This window comes from Seriola dumerili, unplaced genomic scaffold (assembly GCF_002260705.1).
Source record: "Seriola dumerili isolate Sdu_G_001 unplaced genomic scaffold, Sdu_1.0 BDQW01000089.1, whole genome shotgun sequence".
Taxonomy (NCBI): domain Eukaryota; kingdom Metazoa; phylum Chordata; class Actinopteri; order Carangiformes; family Carangidae; genus Seriola; species Seriola dumerili.
In genome coordinates, this window is record NW_019174344.1 from 351173 (window position 1) to 373792 (window position 22620).

At 40.4% G+C, this 22620-nt stretch overlaps 4 protein-coding genes across 6 annotated transcripts; 2 read left to right on the forward strand and 2 right to left on the reverse strand.

The window, feature by feature from the left end:
- Positions 1-256: 256 nt before the first annotated feature.
- LOC111222077 (G1/S-specific cyclin-D2-like) lies at positions 257-2986 on the reverse strand. The gene is made up of 5 exons (XM_022745640.1): positions 2750-2986; positions 2449-2664; positions 1668-1830; positions 753-895; positions 257-510 (listed from the first exon to the last, which is right to left on the reverse strand). Exons 1-5 carry the CDS (start codon positions 2984-2986, stop codon positions 385-387), a joined length of 885 nt encoding a protein of 294 aa, XP_022601361.1. The 3' UTR covers positions 257-384.
- A 1250-nt stretch (positions 2987-4236) lies between these two features.
- bysl (bystin like) lies at positions 4237-10525 on the reverse strand. The gene is made up of 7 exons (XM_022745701.1): positions 10135-10525; positions 8978-9134; positions 8740-8878; positions 8252-8385; positions 7971-8131; positions 5260-5362; positions 4237-5081 (listed from the first exon to the last, which is right to left on the reverse strand). Exons 1-7 carry the CDS (start codon positions 10394-10396, stop codon positions 4727-4729), a joined length of 1311 nt encoding a protein of 436 aa, XP_022601422.1. The 5' UTR covers positions 10397-10525; the 3' UTR covers positions 4237-4726.
- Positions 10526-10704: 179 nt separating this feature from the next.
- med20 (mediator complex subunit 20) lies at positions 10705-12969 on the forward strand. The gene is made up of 4 exons (XM_022745702.1): positions 10705-10786; positions 11065-11210; positions 12216-12469; positions 12558-12969. The coding sequence occupies exons 1-4, from the start codon at positions 10773-10775 to the stop codon at positions 12777-12779; spliced, it is 636 nt and encodes a 211-aa protein (XP_022601423.1). The 5' UTR covers positions 10705-10772; the 3' UTR covers positions 12780-12969.
- Positions 12970-14227: 1258 nt separating this feature from the next.
- On the forward strand, positions 14228-21276 carry usp49 (ubiquitin specific peptidase 49). 3 transcript variants are annotated; one of them, XM_022745707.1, is made up of 7 exons: positions 14228-14446; positions 16056-16178; positions 16331-17802; positions 18123-18330; positions 19008-19116; positions 19318-19523; positions 19614-21276. In XM_022745707.1, exons 3-7 carry the CDS (start codon positions 16396-16398, stop codon positions 19715-19717), a joined length of 2034 nt encoding a protein of 677 aa, XP_022601428.1. In that variant the 5' UTR covers positions 14228-14446; positions 16056-16178; positions 16331-16395; the 3' UTR covers positions 19718-21276. The 3 variants fall into 3 exon arrangements, with proteins under 3 accessions (XP_022601428.1, XP_022601430.1, XP_022601429.1); XM_022745709.1 differs by having other exon boundaries at positions 19318-19469; XM_022745708.1 differs by lacking the exon at positions 14228-14446 and having other exon boundaries at positions 16161-16182.
- The last annotated feature ends 1344 nt before the right edge of the window (positions 21277-22620 follow it).

Genomic DNA, 22620 nt, shown 5'->3' on the forward strand with positions numbered 1-22620 from the left:
CTCTAAATATCACAAAAAAATTGATGTAGCTTCAGATATTCAATGAAAAGCGCAGTCAGAATCATATTTTTCAAAGCTGCTTTAACAATTGCAAAATACTTTAAAACGAGCAGCAACAGGATGGACACTTAAAACAAATCTCAATTTCTCAAACTGTGGTCACTCTATACAATGTCAGAGGAATCTCTAAATCTCAGCATGCAAAGAACAATTAAGATCAAGAGGGAATGGCATTTCGAACACATTGTACCTGCTATTTAGGCTTCTTGTTCTCTCTCATGGCTGTGAATTTAATATTTTATCCTGTCTGTTCATGGCAGGGAGGAGTGCTTTCTCTTCATTTCCTGAGGTGATGTCACTGGTGTCAATACAACACCCTGAATGTCAGCAGGGGTGTAGCTGATCTCTGAGTTGTGTGCTCTTGGATCTGCAAACACTATCCTGGAAACAGGAGGGCAGGCTGAGCTCCAGCACACTCCCTAACTGCTCATAGCAGAGAAGGACTGAGTTCTTTTCAGGGTCAGATTAAAAGAAAAACAACCATAAGTTCATCAGTATGTCATGGACAGACGTCTTGACCAATACTGCATGTGCATGGCTGCTCTTTTAAACATGCAATAACCAGTTTGTACTTCAGACTGTTTGAAAAGCGTGCTTGCTACAATGATCACAAACACGCCAGTCACTGCTGACAATGGGGCAAAGTCAAAAAGAGATTTTATCTGAAAATGACAGTTAAACATTAGCCTTACCAGATTGATGGCCAAAAGGTCGGCTAAAGCCTTGATCACTGTATCAGAGGAGACATCAGCGTCCACTATCTTTAGCCTCTGCATGGCAATGCTTACACAGGCACATACAACAGTGGAGGGCAGGAACCCAGAGAACATGCAGTCTGAGGATAAAAGTGAAAGATTACTTGTACTCTAAAAATAACAAAAATGATAAATAATATTTCCTAATTATGCTGACCATTTTGTAGTTCACTTAAACTACTTGAAAAGAAATCCAACAGTGAGGAAGTAAGTAAAGGTTGGATGGTAGACAGTTAGATGGATGCCACCATTGCAGACACACCCTTATAGACAAAAGGGAGTACTCAAAAGCAGACATTTCCCAAAACCTGATAATCTGATATTATATCCTAATTGCTTCAGGCAGGAGAAACACTGAGACAAAAAGTCAGTCATTCAATCCTTGCTCAGGCACCTTTTTGAATGGGTTACAATGTCGGGAGCCAGGAATTATCTTAATTTTATGGGTTGTAATGTCATAGTCTGTCTAAAACAGCACTAACTGACTGTGTCCTGTTGCCTCGGGCAGCATCACAGAGATTCGTGGGAAATCAGCCAGCTGAATAGTCGGACACAGGTCTTTCACAGCAAACAATACAGGATTACACAAACTCAGCTCTCTGTCTCCAAAATGACCTGCTGACACATCGTAATCAAAGTTATGGCTGCTTTGTGCCTATTGTTCATTGCGTGGAAAGTTGTTTAATTTCACCTGTTTACTTCAATGCTCACTAATCAAAATTTTTTTTTTATCATCGTTTAGATTACAATGGATTTGATAATGCCACTTTTATTGCACTGGAATGATAAATTGGCCTTATAATTGAGCACAGAAATCATCTCATGTGTTGGTAACTTAGTTATGTAACTTACCAGTGGCAGCCAGAGCGATGTAGGAGTGAACATGCCGGCGCATGTTTTGAAGGTGAAGGGGCCGAACAAAAGGGAGAGCGTGAAGAATTGGCTCCAGGAAGTCAGAGGGTACCACAGAGGCCAGACACCAGTCTAACCTGGACACTACTGCCACCTCCCACTTCTGCAACACACACATTCCTCTAAACCAATCCACCGTCTAAATCCCACTGCAGGAACACTCACACATGATACTGAAGTTGTTTGCACAAGTGGATATTTCACAGAATGTCTTCCAAAAATTATAAGGCAGTGTTTCCCAGCTGTTTTTGCTTGTCACCCCTTTAAAAAAAAGAGCAAGGGCTACTTGCAGAAAACAAGTTGTAACCTGTTTAACCAAGGAGTGATTATCCCCTCTCAGTTAATTTTATGTGAATACTTTTTATAGGCCTTATGAGAGGTAAACTTATCCAGTAATTCTTAAGAAAACCACAAAACATTAGGTGAACATCTAAAGAAATACGACCCATTTCTGTAGAAAAGCTAAGTTTTTCTGCCTTCCTATGCAGTTGACTATCTCTGGACTGCTCAGACTCGTGTTATGAACGACCACTGGGCTGAGAAACACTTTGGTGTGGAATAGTCTAGTAGTAACCCCAAGAGTTTGGGACACTAGGTTCCTGGAGATCACTGATGGTGTTAACTTCGTTATGTGTTGTTTACATTGTTTATGGGGAGATACAGCAAAGACAGTTACAGCTATTATTAAACCCCTCTAAACAGACAGGTAAAAGAGATTTACCAGGATGTCTGAGACTGAAATGAAGTTGTCAGTGTAGATACAAAGCTTGGTAGCAGTCAGGGGGACAGTCTCTCTCATTTTGGAGGCCAGGAACATGCAAACAGCTCCTAAAAGCTGCAGGTTGGACTTCTCGACGGCAAAACGGCTCAGGTAACTGTCCAGGTAATGCACCGCCAGTGGAAACACCTCCTCCTCACATTTCTGCTCCTCACACACCTGTCACACAGAAACTTCCTTTACCTAAAAGTCAGCTAAATGAGACTTACTTGCAGCTTTTGGACAGCCTGACTAATATGCGTACCTGAAACATCCACACTACCAGTATCCTCCTCATGTATGGCTGGATGTCAGTGTGGATTTTGCCAAAGTAGGGAGACACCTGGCAGAGCTTCTCCAGGGCCGTCAGGTTGTGCAGGGCTCTGAGGTCGCCCGTCAAGGCAGGGTCGGTGCCCGCCCGTTGAAACACAACACGGTCCTCTTCACCAGCATTTTGATCTCTGGATCCACTTTCAAGCTGTTCATATTCACAAAGATCCATTCAAATAAATTAATTACAGAAACACCGTTTAAAATGAAATAAAACTAAAATAAAAATGAACCGTTACGCTAGCTGCTAACCGTTGTTACTTGCATCCCGTATGTTAGCTAGCTCAGATAACGGCCCTCCAACGGTCCAACCTGCTCCCTTGTTTTAAAGGGTCCTAAAACATAACAAACCTGTATCCCAACAAGGTGTCGGGGAAACTTTTTTAAACCAAGTTTGAAAACTTTAATAATGGTAAGTTAGAAAAATGTAAAAAAAAAAAAAAAAAAAAAAAAAAAAAAAACACAAAACTGAACCCAATGAGATAAGGTTAACTGAATAATGTATTTTCTGTTTGCTCCTAAACAGGCTACACAAGAATTTGTTTGTCAATAAAATTGCGAATTAACTTTATAAAGCTGAATTTGGAAGTAAATATGGCTCATCCTGTTTTACAAACATGTACAAAACTTTACAGGGTTAAATCTCACATTTAGTTTTTACCTCTGCCAAGGAGGTTGTTTTGACTTGTCTGTTGGTCTGTTTATTTGTCAGCAGGATTACACAGAAAGAACTCAACCCATTAGCACTGAACTTGGAGGAGGGTTGTGGGGTGGGCCAAGGAGGAACCCATTACATTTTGGGCCAGATCCCTATTATTACTATGAATCTAATTTTTTTTCATCAGAACTGTGGCTTATGTTGTTTGACAATGGCCTTGGTAGATGTCTGCGTTCTCCTAGTGCCCTTCTAGTTCCACAGTTGTTTGGCAAGTACCATCATAAATAGCCTTAATTTCTTTTTTAGGTATTGACTATTTGCCAAAAGCTTCAGACAGGAACACTTGTGCATGCTTGGACCATAAGAATGTCAAATTCTAGGGCTGAAAAACTGCAGCAGAAAGGTCTTCGGAAAACAACAAGCATTTCTCAGCTGTTGTCCTGAATTGTGTGTAGTCCAGACGAGTCATGCATGTATCGAGTCTGTGCAAAATGCTGCTATGATGAGGTGGAAGTTGCAATACCCCAGTCAAAAGAGACAGTGACTTGGAATCAGTGGATAAGAAAACCTGTGTCAGAGGGGCATAACACCTACATGAATTTTGTCAAAGAAGCACAAACTGGAACATACGCTGAACTGTAGAGCAAAAGCTTGACAGCCTAGCCAAACCCCACTACAACTGGCCACACTAATCCAAAGAGTGCAGGGCTTTAAAAGAAAGCCTAACAGAAGTTGAAGTGGTCCTCCATGTGTATTTTGTGGTGAATGAATGATGAATGCGTGTATGTTTACTGATACGATTCAAAGGAAAAACAAATCTCATAGGTCAGAGAGGGCCAGCTGTGCTATAGAAAATCTTGTATACTTATCAGAAAGAAATCAGCAAACAATTACATGTTTTGAGAACCACACAAACCACAACTATCATTTCGTGATGACCGGGATGAACAGACCAATCAGACAGTTCTTGCTGTTCACTTTCATCTACAATCTTGTGTATCTCTTAAACAGTTGTGAACATAAAATCGAGTGAAACAAATGATCCTTGACCAACTTTTAAGGATTCAGTTTGTTTTTAATCCAATTTTTTGCATTAAAATGTAATCAAATGTACACAAATACCAGTCTTTGTATTTCTAAGCAATCACTGCACTGCAATGGCAGGAAAAAAGCTCAGAGATTCATGATATGAAATTACAACATCTACATCACTACTGAACTCATCCAAGCAGAAGAACAGACCAGACTGAATCCTCAATCCATTTCCACTGTAACAGGGAGCCCAATTTCAATATCCCTTGATTCTGAGTTTTGCAGTTCTCGGCGAATCTCTGCAGATATCTGAGGGTGTGTTTGTATCTTTAGCAGCTCCAGCAGTGCCGTCTTCTGTTCAGAGGCCAGGTCAGCTTTGTAGCGCTGAGCCAGGGTGAGTAAACTCTGATGCCACAGCACAGGAAGCACACGTTTTTCATTGCGGAAGGACAGGAAGTGGGCCACCAAGGCATCTAGGACACGGAAAGGCAGGGCGTATTTCTTGTCAAGCAAGAGACGCAGGAAAATGCTGTTGGCACCGTTATACTCCATCTCTGCCAACTTAAGCATCGCAGCGCTGAAAGACAAAGATTGTGCATATTATACAACCGTCTGTGTTATGCAACCTTGACTTTGCTTTAACTTGCCAACATCGCAGAATATAAAGCTTTCAAAGACAACTGGTTGAATCCTTCATCTAAGGCTAAGTTGCTGACATCTGTCTGCTGGCGTCTGTCAGTGAAAGCAGACCTTACCTGGAGTGGAGCACAGGGATTGAGCACTTTGTGAGTATGCTCCCGATGATGATGGCTTCCCTGAGAGTACATGTCCCCGATTCACACAGAGGAATCAGAATACCTGTGTGACAGAAGTACAAAGTATTGAAAGAGTACTCCAGCAATGTAGTACTGCACTTTCATTAGGTGGGAAACAGATTCGTTAAAAAGGTAAAAAATCGATGCCGAGCATTTTTAGTCCCCAGTATTGCTAAACTGCACTGGATCCTACACTTCCAGTCAAGCAAGCTGAGAGTATCTTTCATTCTGGTGTGTTTGTGTCATATGGTGTGGATGGTTGAGATGGGAAAGATTCCCATGTTAATGACTTGCAAGTGTTCACATTATTGGAGAACCCAAGACAGCTGCATGATTAACACAGTTGGCTGCGTTGGTGTTAAAATAATTGTGTTGAAAATTTAACACTATATCCATTATATTTGGGTTTAATTACCTGGAGAGACTTTATCTCACATGAAGCATCCATGTTTGTTTAGTTTTCAGACACATACATTTTATTATGCAACAAGACCGATACTGTATATTGGACCTTCCCACTTTTAATTATAACCTGGATGTTAAGGTGAATGCAGAAACTTTCTGTTTCACATTTGTAGATACTCTGGTTATATCACTTGAGGAATTTTCTCAGACCTGACAAAGCTCCCCACTGAGCCACAGAACACATTATATAAGTGTTTTCACAACTGTAGTACTCCCTATGACAAGTAGTTTCACTTCGACCTGTAAAATTGATGCAGTGACCCCTTAATATAAACCTTTATTAGTACTTAATTTACATATCAACATTACAATAAGCTAGCCTTTGATTTAAAAGCACACAATTAAAACTGTTTCATTAAATGAGACAAACCCAAATTTTGAATTTCATGCCAAAACTTTAATAACCAATATCAAACAAAGAGGATGTTTGCAGTTTACCAGCCAATGAACTGACTCCAGGGTAATTCCAGAAGTGAATTAATACTACCACTGTACATGTTACCCTGAGGTATTAGTGGGCTGCTGATAATGTTGTGCTTTGTTTGCCTTTCACATTTAAACAAGAAACTTATTAACTAATTAACTAAAATCTTATGTATTTTTTGTATATAACTAATCCAAAATTACAGAGCCTTCGCTGCATGTATACTATGAAAAATGCACGTAAAATTAACTGTAACTTCATCAAATTAATTTATCAGATATTCATTATTTTTTCTGTAAATAAACTTAACCTCAATAATAGAAAATGTATGGCAAATGCTCACCTCTAATGCTCAATTAGCTCTCTCCTTTTCCTGTATGTGGTATACATTACAGTGTATTTGTGAGCAACACTGCCACTTGGTGGTCTTATTTCACATTTGTGGTTTTCAAAATATGGGTTGTAGGATGTTTGGGGAAAATAGTCCCATAAAACTGGGACAATTTGCGAGCACAGGGCCGACAGGATTAAATAAAGAAAAAATAATCTTCAACAATTATTGGCCAAAACAAATTCTGGATATATAAAGGATGATTTGACCCAATTAAATTTGGAGTGAGTTAATTACTGTGCTTCCATATCCAATAGTGTTATTTACCCTGTGGACACCAGCTAATCCTGTGTCAGTGTCCTCAGTATAAAATTTCTAAATTTAGTGCTCAAATTAAAAACATGACATGTCCCAGAAAGCTTGTATTTTCTTCTTCTATCAAATACTCTCATTCATTCTAACCCCACATTTTATTTTTAAGAGTCGAGTGTGACTGGAGATTAGCCCAACATTCACTGGGCCTTTAATAAAACAATAACTAATGGTTCCTAAGATTTTGGCCACTGTCCACAGGCTCACGATGCATATCAGCATTTTCAACAAAATGCTTGGAATAGTAATTTATTTTGAACAATACCGAGGATTGTAAGAGGGATACGACTGACAGTAATTGAGAATTAGGCTTTCAAGAACAATTTTACTTTAACACTATTCAAATTTTACTCTCAGCTTGTCCTCTACTAGGTCATAGAGGACCAGGGGTATTATTTTCCATCTAACTAGAAGCACTGAAAAATTAGAAGCTAGAGGATTGGTACTAATGCATTTAGTCCTTAACAATCAAATAATGGGCATTATTTTACATTAACAATGATTTAAATGACTACTGGTAATGTGAAAGTGCTGCTCGTACTGCAGCTGCCATTGTCGTCAAAAGACTTAGTAGCTTTCAACGAGACGATAATTAAGAATTCATCTGCATATAGTCAGTGAGATTCTAAAAACAGATTATATAACAAAAGACAGCTAGCATGTATAAAACTTGCAAGTCCTATGAACATCACTGTAAACTGAGATTCATTTCATAGTCAGGTTGCTTTTAACATTGAGTAATTATACATGGAACTGAGATTTGCAAAACATACTTCCAACATACAACTAACCCTAAAAAAAAACTAATAATATTCATTTTTTGTTCATATGCATTCAACAAGAAAAGCCATCTTTTTGTAAATGTTTTATAAGAATAGAAGCACTTCACACCTCAGGGATACACACAATGTGTTTAAGTGAGTAGTAGAGAGTGTGAATATAACTGTAGTTTGTTTACAAGTAAACTCCACAGGCCATCTTTAACACAGACATGAGATTAATATCAATCTTCTCATTTTATCTTAAATGTACTTTAAAATGGTAAACTTTCTGTCTCACCTTTAAACCATGCCCCTGGTTTGAACAAGGCCTTCTTTAGGGCACTGTAGAGATGAAAGTTGAGTCGCTTGTACTCTGCAATATCGTCCCGTACTCTGGGCAGCAACACCAGGTTGTAAAATCTCTGGGCCATTCGCTCTTTCAGATTGGAGGAGAAGATTCTATAACAAAAGCATGGAAAACATATTTCATCATACTATCGTGTTAAAGTATAATAATAGTATATAATTTTTTATTTTTTTTATTTTTTTTTAGTAATACTCTAACCAATGGGGGCTCACCTTGTTGCTTGGTACATGGCAGCTGCAGTCCAGGTCTCAGGGTCAGTTAAATACAGAACCTGCTCCCAGTTTGCAAGTGCTGGGATTATTTTAAAAGCCTTTGGCAATTTACCACTGCGATACTTTGACAGAACCTGAGGCAAAACAACAGAAATGACACTTTCACTCTTCACATTTACACAAAAAATACACACTTACTTCAGAATTGTTTAGTTAGTCTTTACAAGACCTCTTCAAGAAACAGGCAGTGTTCATTGGTTTGTGCAAAACAATTGTACCTATGAACAGGGAGGAATATTGGTAGACTTTGTATCACGTAGAGATCTGACCAGTGAAAAAACATCTATTTGCACTGATATACCAGCCAGGTTGGTAAAATGAAATCACATTCTCATTCTTCATTTCCTTTAATTCACTCATCTGTATTTATGTTCATGTCTGGTGCGTTCACTTGCGCATGTAAAGGTGTATATTTTAGGACAACTCACCTTATTGACACCTCTGTACACTTCTATAATCCTCGGGTCCAGTTGGGGCATTGGACATCCCGACACCTCTGACATCACTGTTCCTACCTCAGTCTGCTTCTCTGTGATCTTCTCCATGATAATATCAGCTAAGGTCCGTCTGCAAGAGCCACAAAGAGAAAACACAGCTAAGTATTTAAAGAAAAAACTGAGTTCACAGCCACTTCTAAGGTAAAGTCAGGATTATGTTGTGTCTTGCCTCATTGGCGGGTTCTTATTCATGAACATCTCCATGGCCTTCTCATCGTCAGGGTCAACGACGACCTCAGTTTCACACTCAGCATCACTGTCACCAGCACCTGCTTCTCCCAGCGCTGGCCACTCCTCATCAGAGTCAGCATCCTGAGAGCCAGACCCTAAAATTTGTTTACAAGACAAAGACAGTACAATTACACAGTAACACTCGCACTGTACTGTATTAGACATACACGTCATAGTCAACTGATATTTCAAGACTAAGATTAAGTGGAATATATGATGGAACTTAACAATATCAAATATAATCATGCATGTACACATGCATAATAAAGTTATTTGTTTCAAAAGCTCAGAGGGTATATCTGAATAGATCTGTACTGCTGAAATTAAGGAAAATTATGCTAGTAAGAGTCTGTAGAGAGCAAATGGTAGTAAATATATATTATATGGCCAAAAGTACATGGATGCTCAAACATTACACCCATAGGTGAATGCTCCTTAACCAAGGGCATTAATGTGCTGCTACATCAGCCTCAACCTTCCTGGGAAGGCTTTCCACAAGATTTTGGAACGTGGAAGCAGGGATTTGGTCCCATTCAGCAACAAGAGCATTAGAGGGCTTGGCCACTGATGTTGGGCAATATAGCCATGCTTACAGTCACTGTTGAAAGTGTTGGATGGGGTTGGGGTCAGAGCTCTGTGTAGGACACTCAAGTTCTGCCACACGAACTTAGAAATCCATTTCTTTATTGACCTCGGTGTGTGGATGAGGGCATTGTTTTGGTGAAACAGGAAAAGGCCTTCCTCAAGCTGCTGCCACAAAGTTTAAGGCAAACCAAGGCTGGATTACCAACCAGGCAAAGTGGACATCTGACCCTAGGGGCACCAATTGCGTGCCAATCATTTTGCCCTGGCTTCGACTGGGAGGTTAATATGGCCATGGCTGTGGCATTAAGACTCCCCTTAAATGGAATCAAGGGACAAAACTTTTAATAACAGCACTGAGAAACATTTAAAACTACAAGTAGTTTAAGTTATTCTTTAACTAATTTCTGCGTCCCTACATGGACCTCGAACTAGCTCTGTTACACCAGACTCCATTCACGTATTTGTCAATTTAGTGAACTTCGTGTAAAGGTTTAAAGCACAAGGACTTACCGAGAACAGTGACTGGTGCTTTCTTTTTCTCTGGTGCCAGGCCATATTCGGTCTGAAGCTCCTCTTGTTGAATTCGGGCCTGTTGTAAGATTTTCCTCGACAGACGCTCGTCTACGTACTTGTCTTCGTTTTCTGCCCGGCTGTCTCTGCTCTTCATCCGGCCTCGGGCTCGCACCGTGTCCGCTTGAAGGATCTGGTCAGCCAGCGCCACTGCTCCCCCGCTCTTCTCTCCTCCACCTTTTGATTTTTTCACTTTCGGCATCTCTTCACTTTCACAGCTGCAATACTGACGTTTTTTGTTAGCATGTGCTAGCTGAAGTCTAAAACGAGCAAGTACTGTAAACAGTCACTTGTTCAACACGTGCAAATGGCCATAGCAGGGGGAAGTGACGTAAGTTACGTCACGTAACGTAGAAACCTAGAACACAAACCAAGAATATAAAGTAAAGTTAGCTGTTTTGTTGGTATTAAATATTTTATTGTCGATGCTATATGAATACATGTAACTACGTGGATTCATGAATGTCTCTTTGCCGCTTAAAATCTTACATACGCTGATTTAACTTCACCGGAAAACTAGTTTTTCACCCGGAAGTATTAAACAGAAAGACTCGTCTACAACTGGAGGCAAAACATCAATGGGAGTCACTTGGTGAGATGATTACTTTATGGGTTTTTAGCCATATTTAAATTTTTTAATCCCAATTTTCCAATGTACACCAATACTCTTCATCAGCTTTCCGTATCAACCACTGCACATATGTTTTTGTCAGTTGCATTGCTTTGTTTGATTCACACGATGCTCGGCAAAAACCGGTTGCAGCGGTGACAACGTTATATGACAACAATAACTAAAACATAAGATGTTACCTGGCATGTTAGTCCCCCTCCTTCAGATTAGGTTTATTAGATGATTTGTTGTCCCTGCAGTGTTTGCCAGGTGCCTGTGGCGGAGGGGAAGAGTGTGCAGCAGACAGTGGACATCCTGCACAAGAAGCTGGAGCAGCTGGGCGCTGTGAAGCAGGGCAGCTTCTGTGTAGACTGTGAGACATACCATGCCACAGGAAATGTCAGCGGTAATATTGAACTGTGTACTCTGTATTTCAGCATCGCTTTTAATCGTTATTGTGTAAACAGAATATTTTAGAACAAGGGTTGTCAGAAAAGGTCTTTATAGTACCCTAGCATTACTCTCACCATATGTAAAAAGAGGAAACATGTCAAGAAAAAGTATATACTTTTGTACTGAAACAATTGGTCATTAATCGATTAGAATTGAGAACAGCTTTGATAATCATTTAATCATTTAAGTCATTCCGCAAAGAGAAATGACAAATATTTGCTGTTTCCAGCTTTTTAAAGGTGAGAATTAGAGAGAGAATAAACCGAGCAATTTAAAGACTTAATTTAGTGCTTTGGGAAGTTGTAATGGGCATAGTACACTATTTAAAAAAATATTTTCTAGATTAACAAGAAATTGGCAATGAAGAAAAATACTGATTAAATGATAATGACGGTAATAACAGCCCTGATTACATTGAAATGATCCATTAAATGTAGATTTTCACTCAGGCAGAGATATTATTGTTGTAACAAGTATTCAAATTTTTTAGCTGGTCTACCCTTATAGACTACATACTCTATTATGCTACAGAGTTCCCACGGGTCCTCGAAATCCTTTAAAGTTTGTGAATTTAAGGGGGAAAAAAATCAAGCCTCTCTCTTTTGAGTTGCTGACCCTCTGTAAAGCCTTCTAGCTCTCATTGTAAAAATTCTGCGTGTTGTAACAGTAACCAGTAACCTTGATTCGAGTCTCAAATTATGCCATGTTGGGTCCTTGAATTTGAGGTACTTGGGCCTGTTGTTTAAGAAGGTTTGGGAGTCCCGGTGGTGCTGGCTGGTTCTAACTATAACAGTGCTTCATATTTAACAAAGTTTGTTTTATTTTTGCATCTAAAAAGTGTAAACAGCTATCAGATGTGTTAATGTAAAATTATCTTGCAAAGTGACAGTACTATACTTAAATACAGCACTTGAGTAAATAAACACCTTTGACAGTCAGTCTTTCCTGTCCGTTACAGGTCAGCCCTCCAAGCTCTTATACGTGATGCACAACTCTGAAACTCCCCTGAGCTGCCTGGCCCTGTTTGAAGGCGGACCCTGCCTCATAGCTGATGCAAACTTTGATGTTCTCATGGTGAAGCTAAAAAGTCACTTTCAAAATGCCAAGGGACACAAGGTGGAGTGTCGTGGTTCAAGATACCGCTACTGTGACTTCTTGATAAAAGTTGGTACGGTGACAATGAGCTCCAGTGCCAGAGGGATATCAGTAGAGGTATGTACTCATAGTTTGACTAATTCTGAGAGTGTAGACGTTGTTATTTTCTGTTGTGACTGCTTCAACTCTTGGTGTGTCTCCTCAGGTGGAGTACTGTCCCTGTGTGGTTCCAGGGGACTGCTGGAATCTCATGAAGGAGTTCATGCAGTCTTTTCTTGGCCCCAGCGTCCCTGAACTGCCATCTGTGTTTGCTGCCAAGCCTGAAGGACTCTTTGCCCCGGCAGACAGTGTTGACACCATGACACAGTACCTGGAGTTGTTCAACAAACTTCGTAAACTGCAAATCCCAGGAAGTAATGTGCGGTGAACTGTCAGTGGGAATGGAGAGATCTATTTTTTAATGTTTGTATTGATGTTGTTTCATTCTGGTCCTATTGATCAGCATGGTATTTAGGCATATTTGAAAGTGTGGGCTTTTTATTTCCATTTCTAAAGCCTCAATCGCATTACGAGGGTGTCTATTTGATGAAAACATCTTGTATTAAAGAGACCTAGTGGAGAACAGTAGCCAGAATCTCTTGTGTTTCTGATTGTTTCCACCATGATAATCCATTTATAATCACACTACTTCAAATGTCCTCTTGGTGGGGTTATAACCTTTTCAAGAGTTGGTACATGAGGTGAATTTTCAACTGAATGTAAAATTACACATAATTGTTTTTCTTTTAGTTTATCTCATTAGGTTTCCTGGAATGGGTGGTGGCTAAAGGCTCATGTTTAATTAGTAATAGGGTTTTAAACAAGAGAAAACATTATTTAAGTACGTACAAGGACTCTGCCTGCATCTGTGCAGACACACAGTCACAGTTCACTGATGCTCTATTTTCAGTAGACTTGGTAGAGACATGGTAGAGATTTTGACTTGCAGCAATTAAAGCATAAGTAACAGGTCTCTGTTCAATTTAAATTTCCCATTCATACGACTGATCAGCATACCACAGCAAATGTTTCTCTTGTCAGAATAGGAAAAGCAGAGACATTACTAGTAAAGTTAACGAAGGCTCTGTTCTATTCAAGTGTCCTAGTAAGCCATGACCATGGCTAAATGGAATTCAGCCATCATTCATTTTATTATTTACTTTTTTTCTGTGCATGCCCATGTAATCCAGAGGAGATGTCTGAAAATGAGTGAAAACATCTGTGGGTATAGATCATGGCTGTGCAGGGTCTTTAAAAGGCTGCTTTCATTTTGATGCAATAATAATTATTAGTATTCACTAGTGTAATATGTAAAACGTAAAACTCATGATTACTTTTACTTTGTGGACATTGTGATCCACAAAAAGATCTATGTGACTGAAACTGAAAGCATGTGTAACATTATTATATGTCCATGGTAAAGCTTCAAAGTACTGAATAACAGGGACGTGGTATTAAAATGAGTCACTTAAAAGGCTATAACATAATAAATTAAGGAAAGAGTGAGAGTCTGACAACTTTACGTATCAAACAACATAATTTTCCAAGCAACAGCCTCATGCTGGATTAATACTTGGCACCAGCATCACCCTGTGATTATTCAATCACAGTATTTGCAGTAATAGAGGCCCCAAGTAAGTCCCTTGCACATGACAGCTTGAGCAGCAGAAACAACCAATGCTGTGCTCAAAAGCTTCACATCCCCAATTGTATTTTTATCAGATTAACTCAAACCAGCTGACTCTCGGCGAACATGGGGCTTTCGGGGACACTGGGTGAGAGGCTCTGGGGGCAGCTATCCGCTTTGCCCGGGTTTGCAGTCCAAACCCAGCCTCGGTTACTGTTCCATGTGGCCTCGGTGGGTGGACTGTCGGACGGTCCATCCTGCTGCCTGTTGTTCAGCCACTCCGCCAATGAGAGCCCGGCTGCCGCTCAGTCCCAGTCCAATGAGAGCAGCAGGGTCTGGGCTCGGATCGGGAGTTGGGTTGTTCAATCTGTGAGGAGGACAACAACCAGCTCCGAGTGTACTGGATGGATGGATGGATGTTGGCGATGGTAACGTTACCCAGTTTTTCCATGACCAAATATTACAATTGTATTAACGGATACAGATAAGGGCCGGTGTTCATGTAACGTTACACTTCATTAACCGGCTCTCTGTGGTGAATGTCACCGGGGAGTTTTTAAAGGATTAACGGCGCAGTTCGCTAGCGAGCTAAGCTGTGCATCGTTAGTTAACGTTAGCGACCAACAACAACCGTTAGGTTAACTTCGATTGTCCTCAGAAAACGCGTTAGCCGTGAAGCTAACGTTAGCCACCATGGCAAGCTAACAACATTAATGTTGGCTACTTGGTGCCAAGGGAACCATCTGTGTTTAACAAAGTACATTATTCGGCAAGAGACGGCAAAAGGCTAGTTAACGCCGATCCTGTACCGAGCAGCTTGGGCTAGCGGTTAGCGGCGTTAGCTAACTTATTTCCTGCTGGGCTGCTTCAGACCAACAAAGTTGTTGGATGTTCCTGGAGAGTGGCTCTGACTGGTCTTTGTTCTGGCTGAACATGGTGATGGTGGAGTAGCTTAGCATGGCGTTAAGAGCCAGCTAGTCTGAGCCAGACGACAGGCTTTAAAACGCGGACAGAGACAGTAGGGATATTATAACATTTGTGAATATCAGCGTCAGATGTGTTAATTGACAGTTAACGTGCAGAGTCAATAGCATAACATAACACGATTTGGGTATGCAACTAACTAGAAACCAGTTGCACCGACTTGCAAGTTAATGGTTTCTTTTCGTTAAAATTTTTAGTTTTAAAAGTGGATGATTTACACAAAGGAGAAAACAAAAAGCAAAATGAACTCCATACACAGCGCTGGTACTAGTGTGGTAGACAATTACATGGATTAACCATATTATTTGAAAGGACAGACAGCCATTCGCCTTCATGTCAACATTATTGCCTCTAAGTTTGGCTGTTTAACAACTTTAAATATTATTTCTGATGAAATGAGCGGCACATATTGTGCTTCTGTGATGTCAATGAACATGACTTTAACATCACCAGCCAACGTATGAGAGGTTTTCTTATTTTCTAAGGAATCAGTGTAACCACTGTGTATAATGTGAACTCTAACAGTTGCTAACGATTTACTATTATTCATTCTATCAAATATAAAGTCAAGTTTATTTGTGGACCCCAGTATTACATACTGGCCCACAATATCAACTATATCATCCACCCCAAGCTCTCTGTGAAGCCAAGGAAAATTTTCTAGAAGCCCTTGAACACATAAGGGAAGAAATGCATTGTCTGCTCAAAGTCTCGCATCCATCAAGTGTTTTTTATGTGGACAGTATATCCAGTTTTTCTTTGTAACATATTTAATAAACAGTTCAAATTATTATATGTTTGTGAATATTCTATTTTCAAAACAGACATTGTGGAGAAGTTCACATGAGTGCATACCTTTTCTTTTTTTTTTAAAGAGTGTGTTTTCCAAAACTTTTTAAATGCTGGGTATTATTAAACTGGAGAAATTTGTCATTTTGTGGTGACCACTCTTCTTAGCAATCTAATCTATCTAATTGAACAACTGTTAGTAGAAGAGAAAAGAGTTTGGATACAGATATGCTTTATTAATTTGATTTCATCCTGATTTTGCAGAATGTTCCTATTGGTGCTGATGGTCACCGTGAACATGGATGATCAAGCCGAATGTTGCTCTTGAGTTCTCTGCAGATGTTGTGATGTATTGCCCCAAACCTGATCAAGCAATCTACATTTTCAGTAGGTATACCATTTTAATTTTCTGTCACTTTGTATACAGTACAGTGTTTGCAGGTTTATTCATTTGAATAAGTCAGATTGATAATAGTCTACACCATAATAAGCATTGATCTTAGTCTTACTTTATTTTTTTCCTGTAACTCTTACCTCAGAATGAGTTGCTGCTTGGCTACAGGACGTGTGTCCTATCACTGAGGCCACATGTGCATCTGGAGAGATGGATCGTTGTAAGCACGTGGGACGCCTTCGTCTGGGCCACGATCATTCTATCCTCAATCCACAGAAATGGCACTGTGTGGACTGCAGCACCACCGATTCAGTGTGGGCCTGCCTCAAGTGCTCCCACGTGGCATGTGGACGTTTCATGGAGGAGCACTCACTCAAACACTTTCAGGAGTCACAACACCCACTGGCTATGGAGGTGCGTGAGTTGGATGTCTTCTGCTTTGCCTGTGGAGACTATGTACTCAATGATAACGCAGAGGGAGACCTCAAACTCCTCAGAGGTGCACTCTCTACTGTTCGGAGCCCAGGTAGACGTTCACTGCGTTCCTCGACTGGGGGAGAGTGCACCCCCTGGGTTGGGGAAGGTGGGCCACAGCCCGCCATGCAGCTGGCCTTGCGTCACAGGAGGAAAGCACTCCTAGGGAAGATGTTTCAAATATGGATCAGCAAACATCAGGAGCTGCAGAATCAACGCAAGGAGAAACTTGAGGAAGCTAGAAGACAAAAGAAAGAGGTGAAAAGGAGACTCATGGAAGAGCTTGGCAATGTACCTCCCAGAAAGAGTGCTAGGCTTCTTACTCAGGCGCCACGTTCAACGATCACACTCATTCCTCGCAAATTTCGCGACCCTCCAGAACGCCTACCTCCTCCTCCCAAGAAGCCTTCCCTTCTAACCCTGTCCCGCAAGGCTCCTCAGAACGGCAGAGCTGCTAAACTGAGGAGATACTACTCCACACATGCGGTAACCCGCCGGAGACCTGCTCCAGGTGTCACTGGTCTGCGCAACTTGGGGAACACATGCTACATGAACTCAATATTGCAAGTGCTGAGCCACCTGCAGAAATTCAGGGAGTGTTTTCTCACTTTGGACCTGTGTGAGACTGAGGAGCTGCTGGCCAAGACCAATCACTCCCAGGACATGAAGGGGGTAACAGGAGGTGTAGTCAGCAGTGGTAACACAGCACTGTCAGGATGCCCTCTTGGACGCATGGGGAAGGCAGGTTGTTGGAATTTGCCAGTTAGCAAAAAAGAAAGCGCTCCGCCCTCATCGCAGGCTGCGGAGTTGGTCCAGCCCAAGGAGCCTCGCTGCTCCACCCGCCAGCAGATGTCTCTGTGCCATGAGTTGCATACACTTTTCAGGGTCATGTGGTCCGGCCGGTGGTCTTTGGTATCTCCCTTCGCCATGCTGCACTCTGTGTGGAACCTCATCCCAGCTTTTCGTGGATATGACCAACAGGACGCCCAGGAGTTCCTGTGTGAGCTGCTGGACAAGGTGCAGCAGGAGCTGGACACAGAGGGGTCCAAACGCAGGATAGTTATCCCCATCACAAAGAGGAAACTATCCAAGCAAGTGCTAAAGGTCCTCAACACCATCTTTCATGGGCAGCTACTCAGCCAGGTGAGAATGCCAACACACTAGAAATGATATGACAATTTTATAGTATGGTTGTCTTGGCCCAAAATGTCACAGAATTCAATGTTAAACATACAGTGCATGTATGTGTTTCACAAAAGATGGATATAATCAGTCACTGTGATAAAGATTGTTGTTGTCATAATGTAAAGTAGAGACCCATCCAGCCTTTTTTATTCTTCCCAAACCTGTGTTTATACCACATAAAATGAAGACTAAGACTTTGTGACATCAACAAACATCACAACTACTTATCACTGGAGTCTTCACCTGGTTTCCCTCTCTTCTTGCTGTGTGTTTTTCAGGTGACGTGTCTGTCCTGTAAGCACAAGTCTAACACAGTTGAGCCATTCTGGGATTTGTCTTTGGAGTTTCCGGAGCGATATCACAGCATAGACAAAGGCTCAGGATCTACAGCTTACCAGCGCAGCTGCACCCTCACTGAGATGCTGTCCAAGTTTACAGAGATGGAGGCTCTTGAAGGCAGCATCTATGCCTGCAACCACTGCAACAGTTAGTACAATGTTTGATACAATGCAAAACAAAGACAGCAGGTTCTGGAAACATGTTGGACCTCAGTTCTGTTCTGTCAGGATTTCCCCCCTACAGCTGGAACTGATAACCCTGAAACAGTTATGAATAACGAAAATATTTTAAATGCACCAGATTTTGAATGTTCAATGTGATTAGGCTCCACGTACACTTTTAGTTTTAAATCATGTCTGAATACAGCTTTCGTAATAATTTGATGTGTCTAAACGTTGCACATTTATGCAAATGAGGTTAACTCATAAAAGGAAATTGGGCTTTCAGTGTGAAAAACATCAGTGACAGGAGATAGCAAGAAGAGCAAGAAAGTAGTAGTGAGAATTTTAATTTGAAATGTCTTCTTTGAATGGGATTTTTACTGAATATGTCTTGAAGTTGACATTTGAAATCCAGTTTTCAAGAATTCAAATGAAGGACAATCAGTTGTTGGTGATAATGTGGAGTGTTGTTAGCCCACTTGTTGAAAGCCTTGGAGGAGACAGTCCTTCTGAAAGCCATAAAAATGTTTCCTTACCTGTTTGCAATGCCAGATGAATTGTAAGCGTGTCACCTCAACATTTGAACAAAGCCTCACATCAGTAATATGCATTTGAATTCTTGTGTGGATTAACTTAGCATCTTACTGTTTCATGGTTTGCCAGAAAGAAGACGGAAATCATCCCACAAACCCTTAGTTCTGTCAGAGGCATGTAAGCAGCTTCTGATCTACCGTTTACCTCAGGTTCTACGGCTGCACCTCAAACGCTTCAGGCAAGTTTCTCTGCTGGCTGGTTTTCTTCTAATGTTTACTTAGAATTAATAACTTCAGTTTTTAAGCAGGTCTGAGAAACACAGTGTTGTTTATTCTTGTTTTCTCTAACTGACATCAGAGTCATTTAGTACAGGAGAATTTATTTTTACCATGAAGCTTCTGAATCCTTGTGACACTGACTAGTCCCTGTTGTATGGCAGATGGTCGGGGCGGAACCATAGGGAGAAAATCGGCGTCCATGTGGCCTTTGACCAGGTTCTTAACATCAAACCATACTGCTGCACAGGCTCAGGTCACTCTGTCCACAGAGGAGGCTACACCTATGATCTGTCTGCTGTAGTCATGCATCATGGTAAAGGCTTCGGCTCAGGGCACTACACCGCATACTGCTACAATACAGAAGGAGGTGAGGAAGAGGCCAGACTTGATTCACATTAACATATGCTGTCCTAATGTTCTGTTGCATTTTTAACCAGTTTTGTCTTTTTATCTGCAGGTTTCTGGGTCCACTGTAATGACTCTGAGATGAAGGTTTGCAGTGTGGAGGAAGTGTGCAACACTCAGGCCTATATTCTCTTCTATACCCAGAGGTCTGCCTAGGCACCTCTCGCTGTGATGTCGACCTGCACGTGGCAACTTAGGGCTGCATTTATGAAAATGTTCTCTGATGTTTTCCCAGATGTAATTAAACAATCACTTTAAAATGATTTACTAAAAAAAGATTGCAATGAGGGCAGTAGGACAGCCACAATCATGAGTCAAGGTGAAAATTTTAGCAGCATAATCCAGATGAGAAAGGTGGAAATAATTGTATACATACTGTAATTTAGCCATTACAATTGGTGGATTTGCATTAATATTTCCTAATGGAAAAAACAGAAATCAAAAACCTTTTCATAAATGAGGCAACAGGTTTCTCCGCCCTGTGGGACCAGCATATTGGTTTATGGCCTGAAGACTGTGGGAGCAGGTCTGACTCTGTCCTGCTGAACACCAAGTTGTGTGTCCATGTTTTTAAAAACAATCAGGCTCATGTCTGTTGAGTCTGGAAACAACCAGGCGCTCTCCTGAGACAGCATTTTACATTCAGAGGCAACACGGATTCTGGAGTTTGGAGCATTTTCTCACAATAATGTTGACAATGTGCGTTTTATATGTAACTGTACATTTGATCTCAATGCACTAAATACTATGGGAGGTACATCTTTCAACATGATTGCGTAGATCCTCTTGAATGAAAGGAGTGTAGTCATAGAAGAGACTAAAGTCCAGACTCTGTGTTGCCTCCTGTTCAGCTTTTTTAATTATTGTGAAATGTCAGTTTTGAAAACTTTTAATACTCATCGTGTCATTTGTATTTCACCATGTCCTCTCCTCAATTGTACTGCTGTGACTGGATACTGTGTCTTAGGCTCGAGGCCTTGGTGTGCGCTCTCAGTGAACAGGAATCGTTTTTGTTTTAGTTTTATTTTGTAGCCATTCTATGTTTCACTTCCACAAAAAGAAGCAAAAAGTTTCAGACACTTGATTGAAGATGAGCGATGGAAAGCTGCACTTTTGAGGAGGGGCTATTACTGTTGGTCCTATCTTTGTGATTGTTCATGTTTTAGCTCCTGTAACTTCTTTAAATGGCAGCTCCTCCTGCGGTTTAACTGTTAGACTAGTCTGAGCCCAGGTCGGAGACACTGCACCTGCTTTTTAAATGCAGGAGATTGAAAACGAGTGATAGGGCAGACTGCGATACTGAGGAATGTGTTTTTGGGAGACTTGGGGTACCCATTTTGAGTTAAGCACCTGAAAGCAATATACTGTACATCTTGCATCTTGACAGGAAATTGAGATAAAATCAGGAATTCTTCTGCTTGTTATACAATGTTTTTTTCTACTCTGCTGTTTCTATCAAGGTCTTTAGAATTTCCTAGGTAATCAAGAAAAACTGTTGTGTTTGATACGAGTCAAATGCAAATTACATTTGTGAACTCTGTAAAAGTTGGAACAATCTAATGACGATGAATGTCTTACTTTTTAGTGGTCAGATGTGGCTATGCCACAAGCTCTGATCCCCTTGAGTTCTGTCTTGTACTGTAAGAATACCTGTCATAAATGTAATGGTCATATGGGTTTTGTCTGACAGTAATTATTAAAAAGACAAAACAAATTTGAAACATTTTTGTGTTGTGTTCATTTTAGAGCGAATAGTTTCTCTAGAACATGAAAGGTTATTTTAAATGAATCAAAATGTCAGTAGGAGAAGAAGAGTGTTAAAGTAATGAGCTTTTTTTTTATGTAGCCTCACTGATTTAGCCCACAACATCTATCTTTAAAACACTACAGCAGGTTACATACATGTCCCGTGTGTATAAATGGAGTCAGGAAAAACATGTTGGCAATCATCTCTTCACACATTCAGCATCATAAGAGACAGATACAGTGAAGTAGGACTGAATTAATCCACAGGATTAGCAGACGGATCCACATTTGATCTGAGGCCTCCTATTAATTCTGCTTCTCTAATGTGTTCTTAAAGATTTGAAACCTAGAATAAATATAATCTGGCCCAGGCAAAGATGCTACTGAGGACCCTTAAAAGTAAATAATCTCTGTGGATTATTTCTCTTTGCTGCAGAGAACTGGTCCTCTATTTTCAGTGATGTAATGTGAAGAGATCTTTCACATTAGCGTAACATAAAGCACAAAGTACTGACTTTAAGATTTTATTAATGTTGGCCGGGGCTAATGTTTGAAATAGGACCCTGTGATTTTTGAGAAAAGATAAACACATTCTTCTTTCAAATGAAAAGTTGTTGTCATTAGCTATAACATGCACTGTGGCTCTGTTCAAAACACACTTGGTCTGGTATGACCAGTAGTTTACGGTGGCCAATGTTAGCTAAAGTTAGCAAACATTTTGCTGTATAACGTCAGTTCGCTGACTAAATTCTGAACAGCATTGAGATTTTTCCTGTACTGTTATCTGCATCTTTACAGGTTGATGTTTAGAAAACATCTGTTTTCAAAGAGCAGTTTCTGTTCTGATGATCAAACTATGTCAGCAGTGTCAGCAGTGTCATGCAGATTCATACATATGAAATTACTTGAACATATTAGTTATTTTATTCATTATCAGTTATTTCTTTTATAATATGAAATGAATATGCTAACAATTTCAGTTTCTGAACTAATATTATTATTATTATTATTTCAGCACCACTTTCTAATATGGCACTCTTCAAGTAATTTCAAGGAATTCAAGGAATTTTTATTAATGGTAAATAAATCCTTTATTTTTTACCAACGCTTTTTGGAGCAGCAATGAGGCTTCTCTTTCTGGGCTGCAAAAAATCCCTGTGATTTTTGTGTTCATCCTCTATTTGGTAATATTGCGGCTATAATGTTGGTAAACCATTAATAGATGCTTGATAAGTTGATAATAAATAGTTTTTGGTCCAGATACACTGCTACCCTTTTTCAGAACTGTCCATATTTCCCAGTAAGTCAGAGGA

Bases quoted from the DNA above. Each gene is read 5' to 3' on its own strand.
- LOC111222077 (XM_022745640.1), bottom strand. From the start codon at position 2,986: ATGGATCTTTGTGAATATGAACAGCTTGAAAGTGGATCCAGAGATCAA. The intron at 2,665-2,749 runs GTACGCATATTA...TCTGTGTGACAG, and splicing joins TGGTAGTGTGGATGTTTCAG to GTGTGTGAGGAGCAGAAATG. The intron at 896-1,667 runs GTAAGTTACATA...TTTTATCCTCAG, and splicing joins CATCGCTCTGGCTGCCACTG to ACTGCATGTTCTCTGGGTTC.
- bysl (XM_022745701.1), bottom strand. From the start codon at position 10,396: ATGCCGAAAGTGAAAAAATCAAAAGGTGGAGGAGAGAAGAGCGGGGGA. The intron at 8,879-8,977 runs GCAAGACACAAC...TGGCTCTTGCAG, and splicing joins AATAAGAACCCGCCAATGAG to ACGGACCTTAGCTGATATTA. The intron at 5,363-7,970 runs GTGAGACAGAAA...TCTGTCACACAG, and splicing joins ACCAGGGGCATGGTTTAAAG to GTATTCTGATTCCTCTGTGT.
- med20 (XM_022745702.1), top strand. The intron at 11,211-12,215 runs GTAATATTGAAC...TGTCCGTTACAG, and splicing joins TGCCACAGGAAATGTCAGCG to GTCAGCCCTCCAAGCTCTTA. The intron at 12,470-12,557 runs GTATGTACTCAT...GTGTCTCCTCAG, and splicing joins CCAGAGGGATATCAGTAGAG to GTGGAGTACTGTCCCTGTGT.
- usp49 (XM_022745707.1), top strand. From the start codon at position 16,396: ATGGATCGTTGTAAGCACGTGGGACGCCTTCGTCTGGGCCACGATCAT. The intron at 18,331-19,007 runs GTTAGTACAATG...ATGGTTTGCCAG, and splicing joins TGCCTGCAACCACTGCAACA to AAAGAAGACGGAAATCATCC. The intron at 19,524-19,613 runs GTGAGGAAGAGG...TTTTATCTGCAG, and splicing joins CTGCTACAATACAGAAGGAG to GTTTCTGGGTCCACTGTAAT.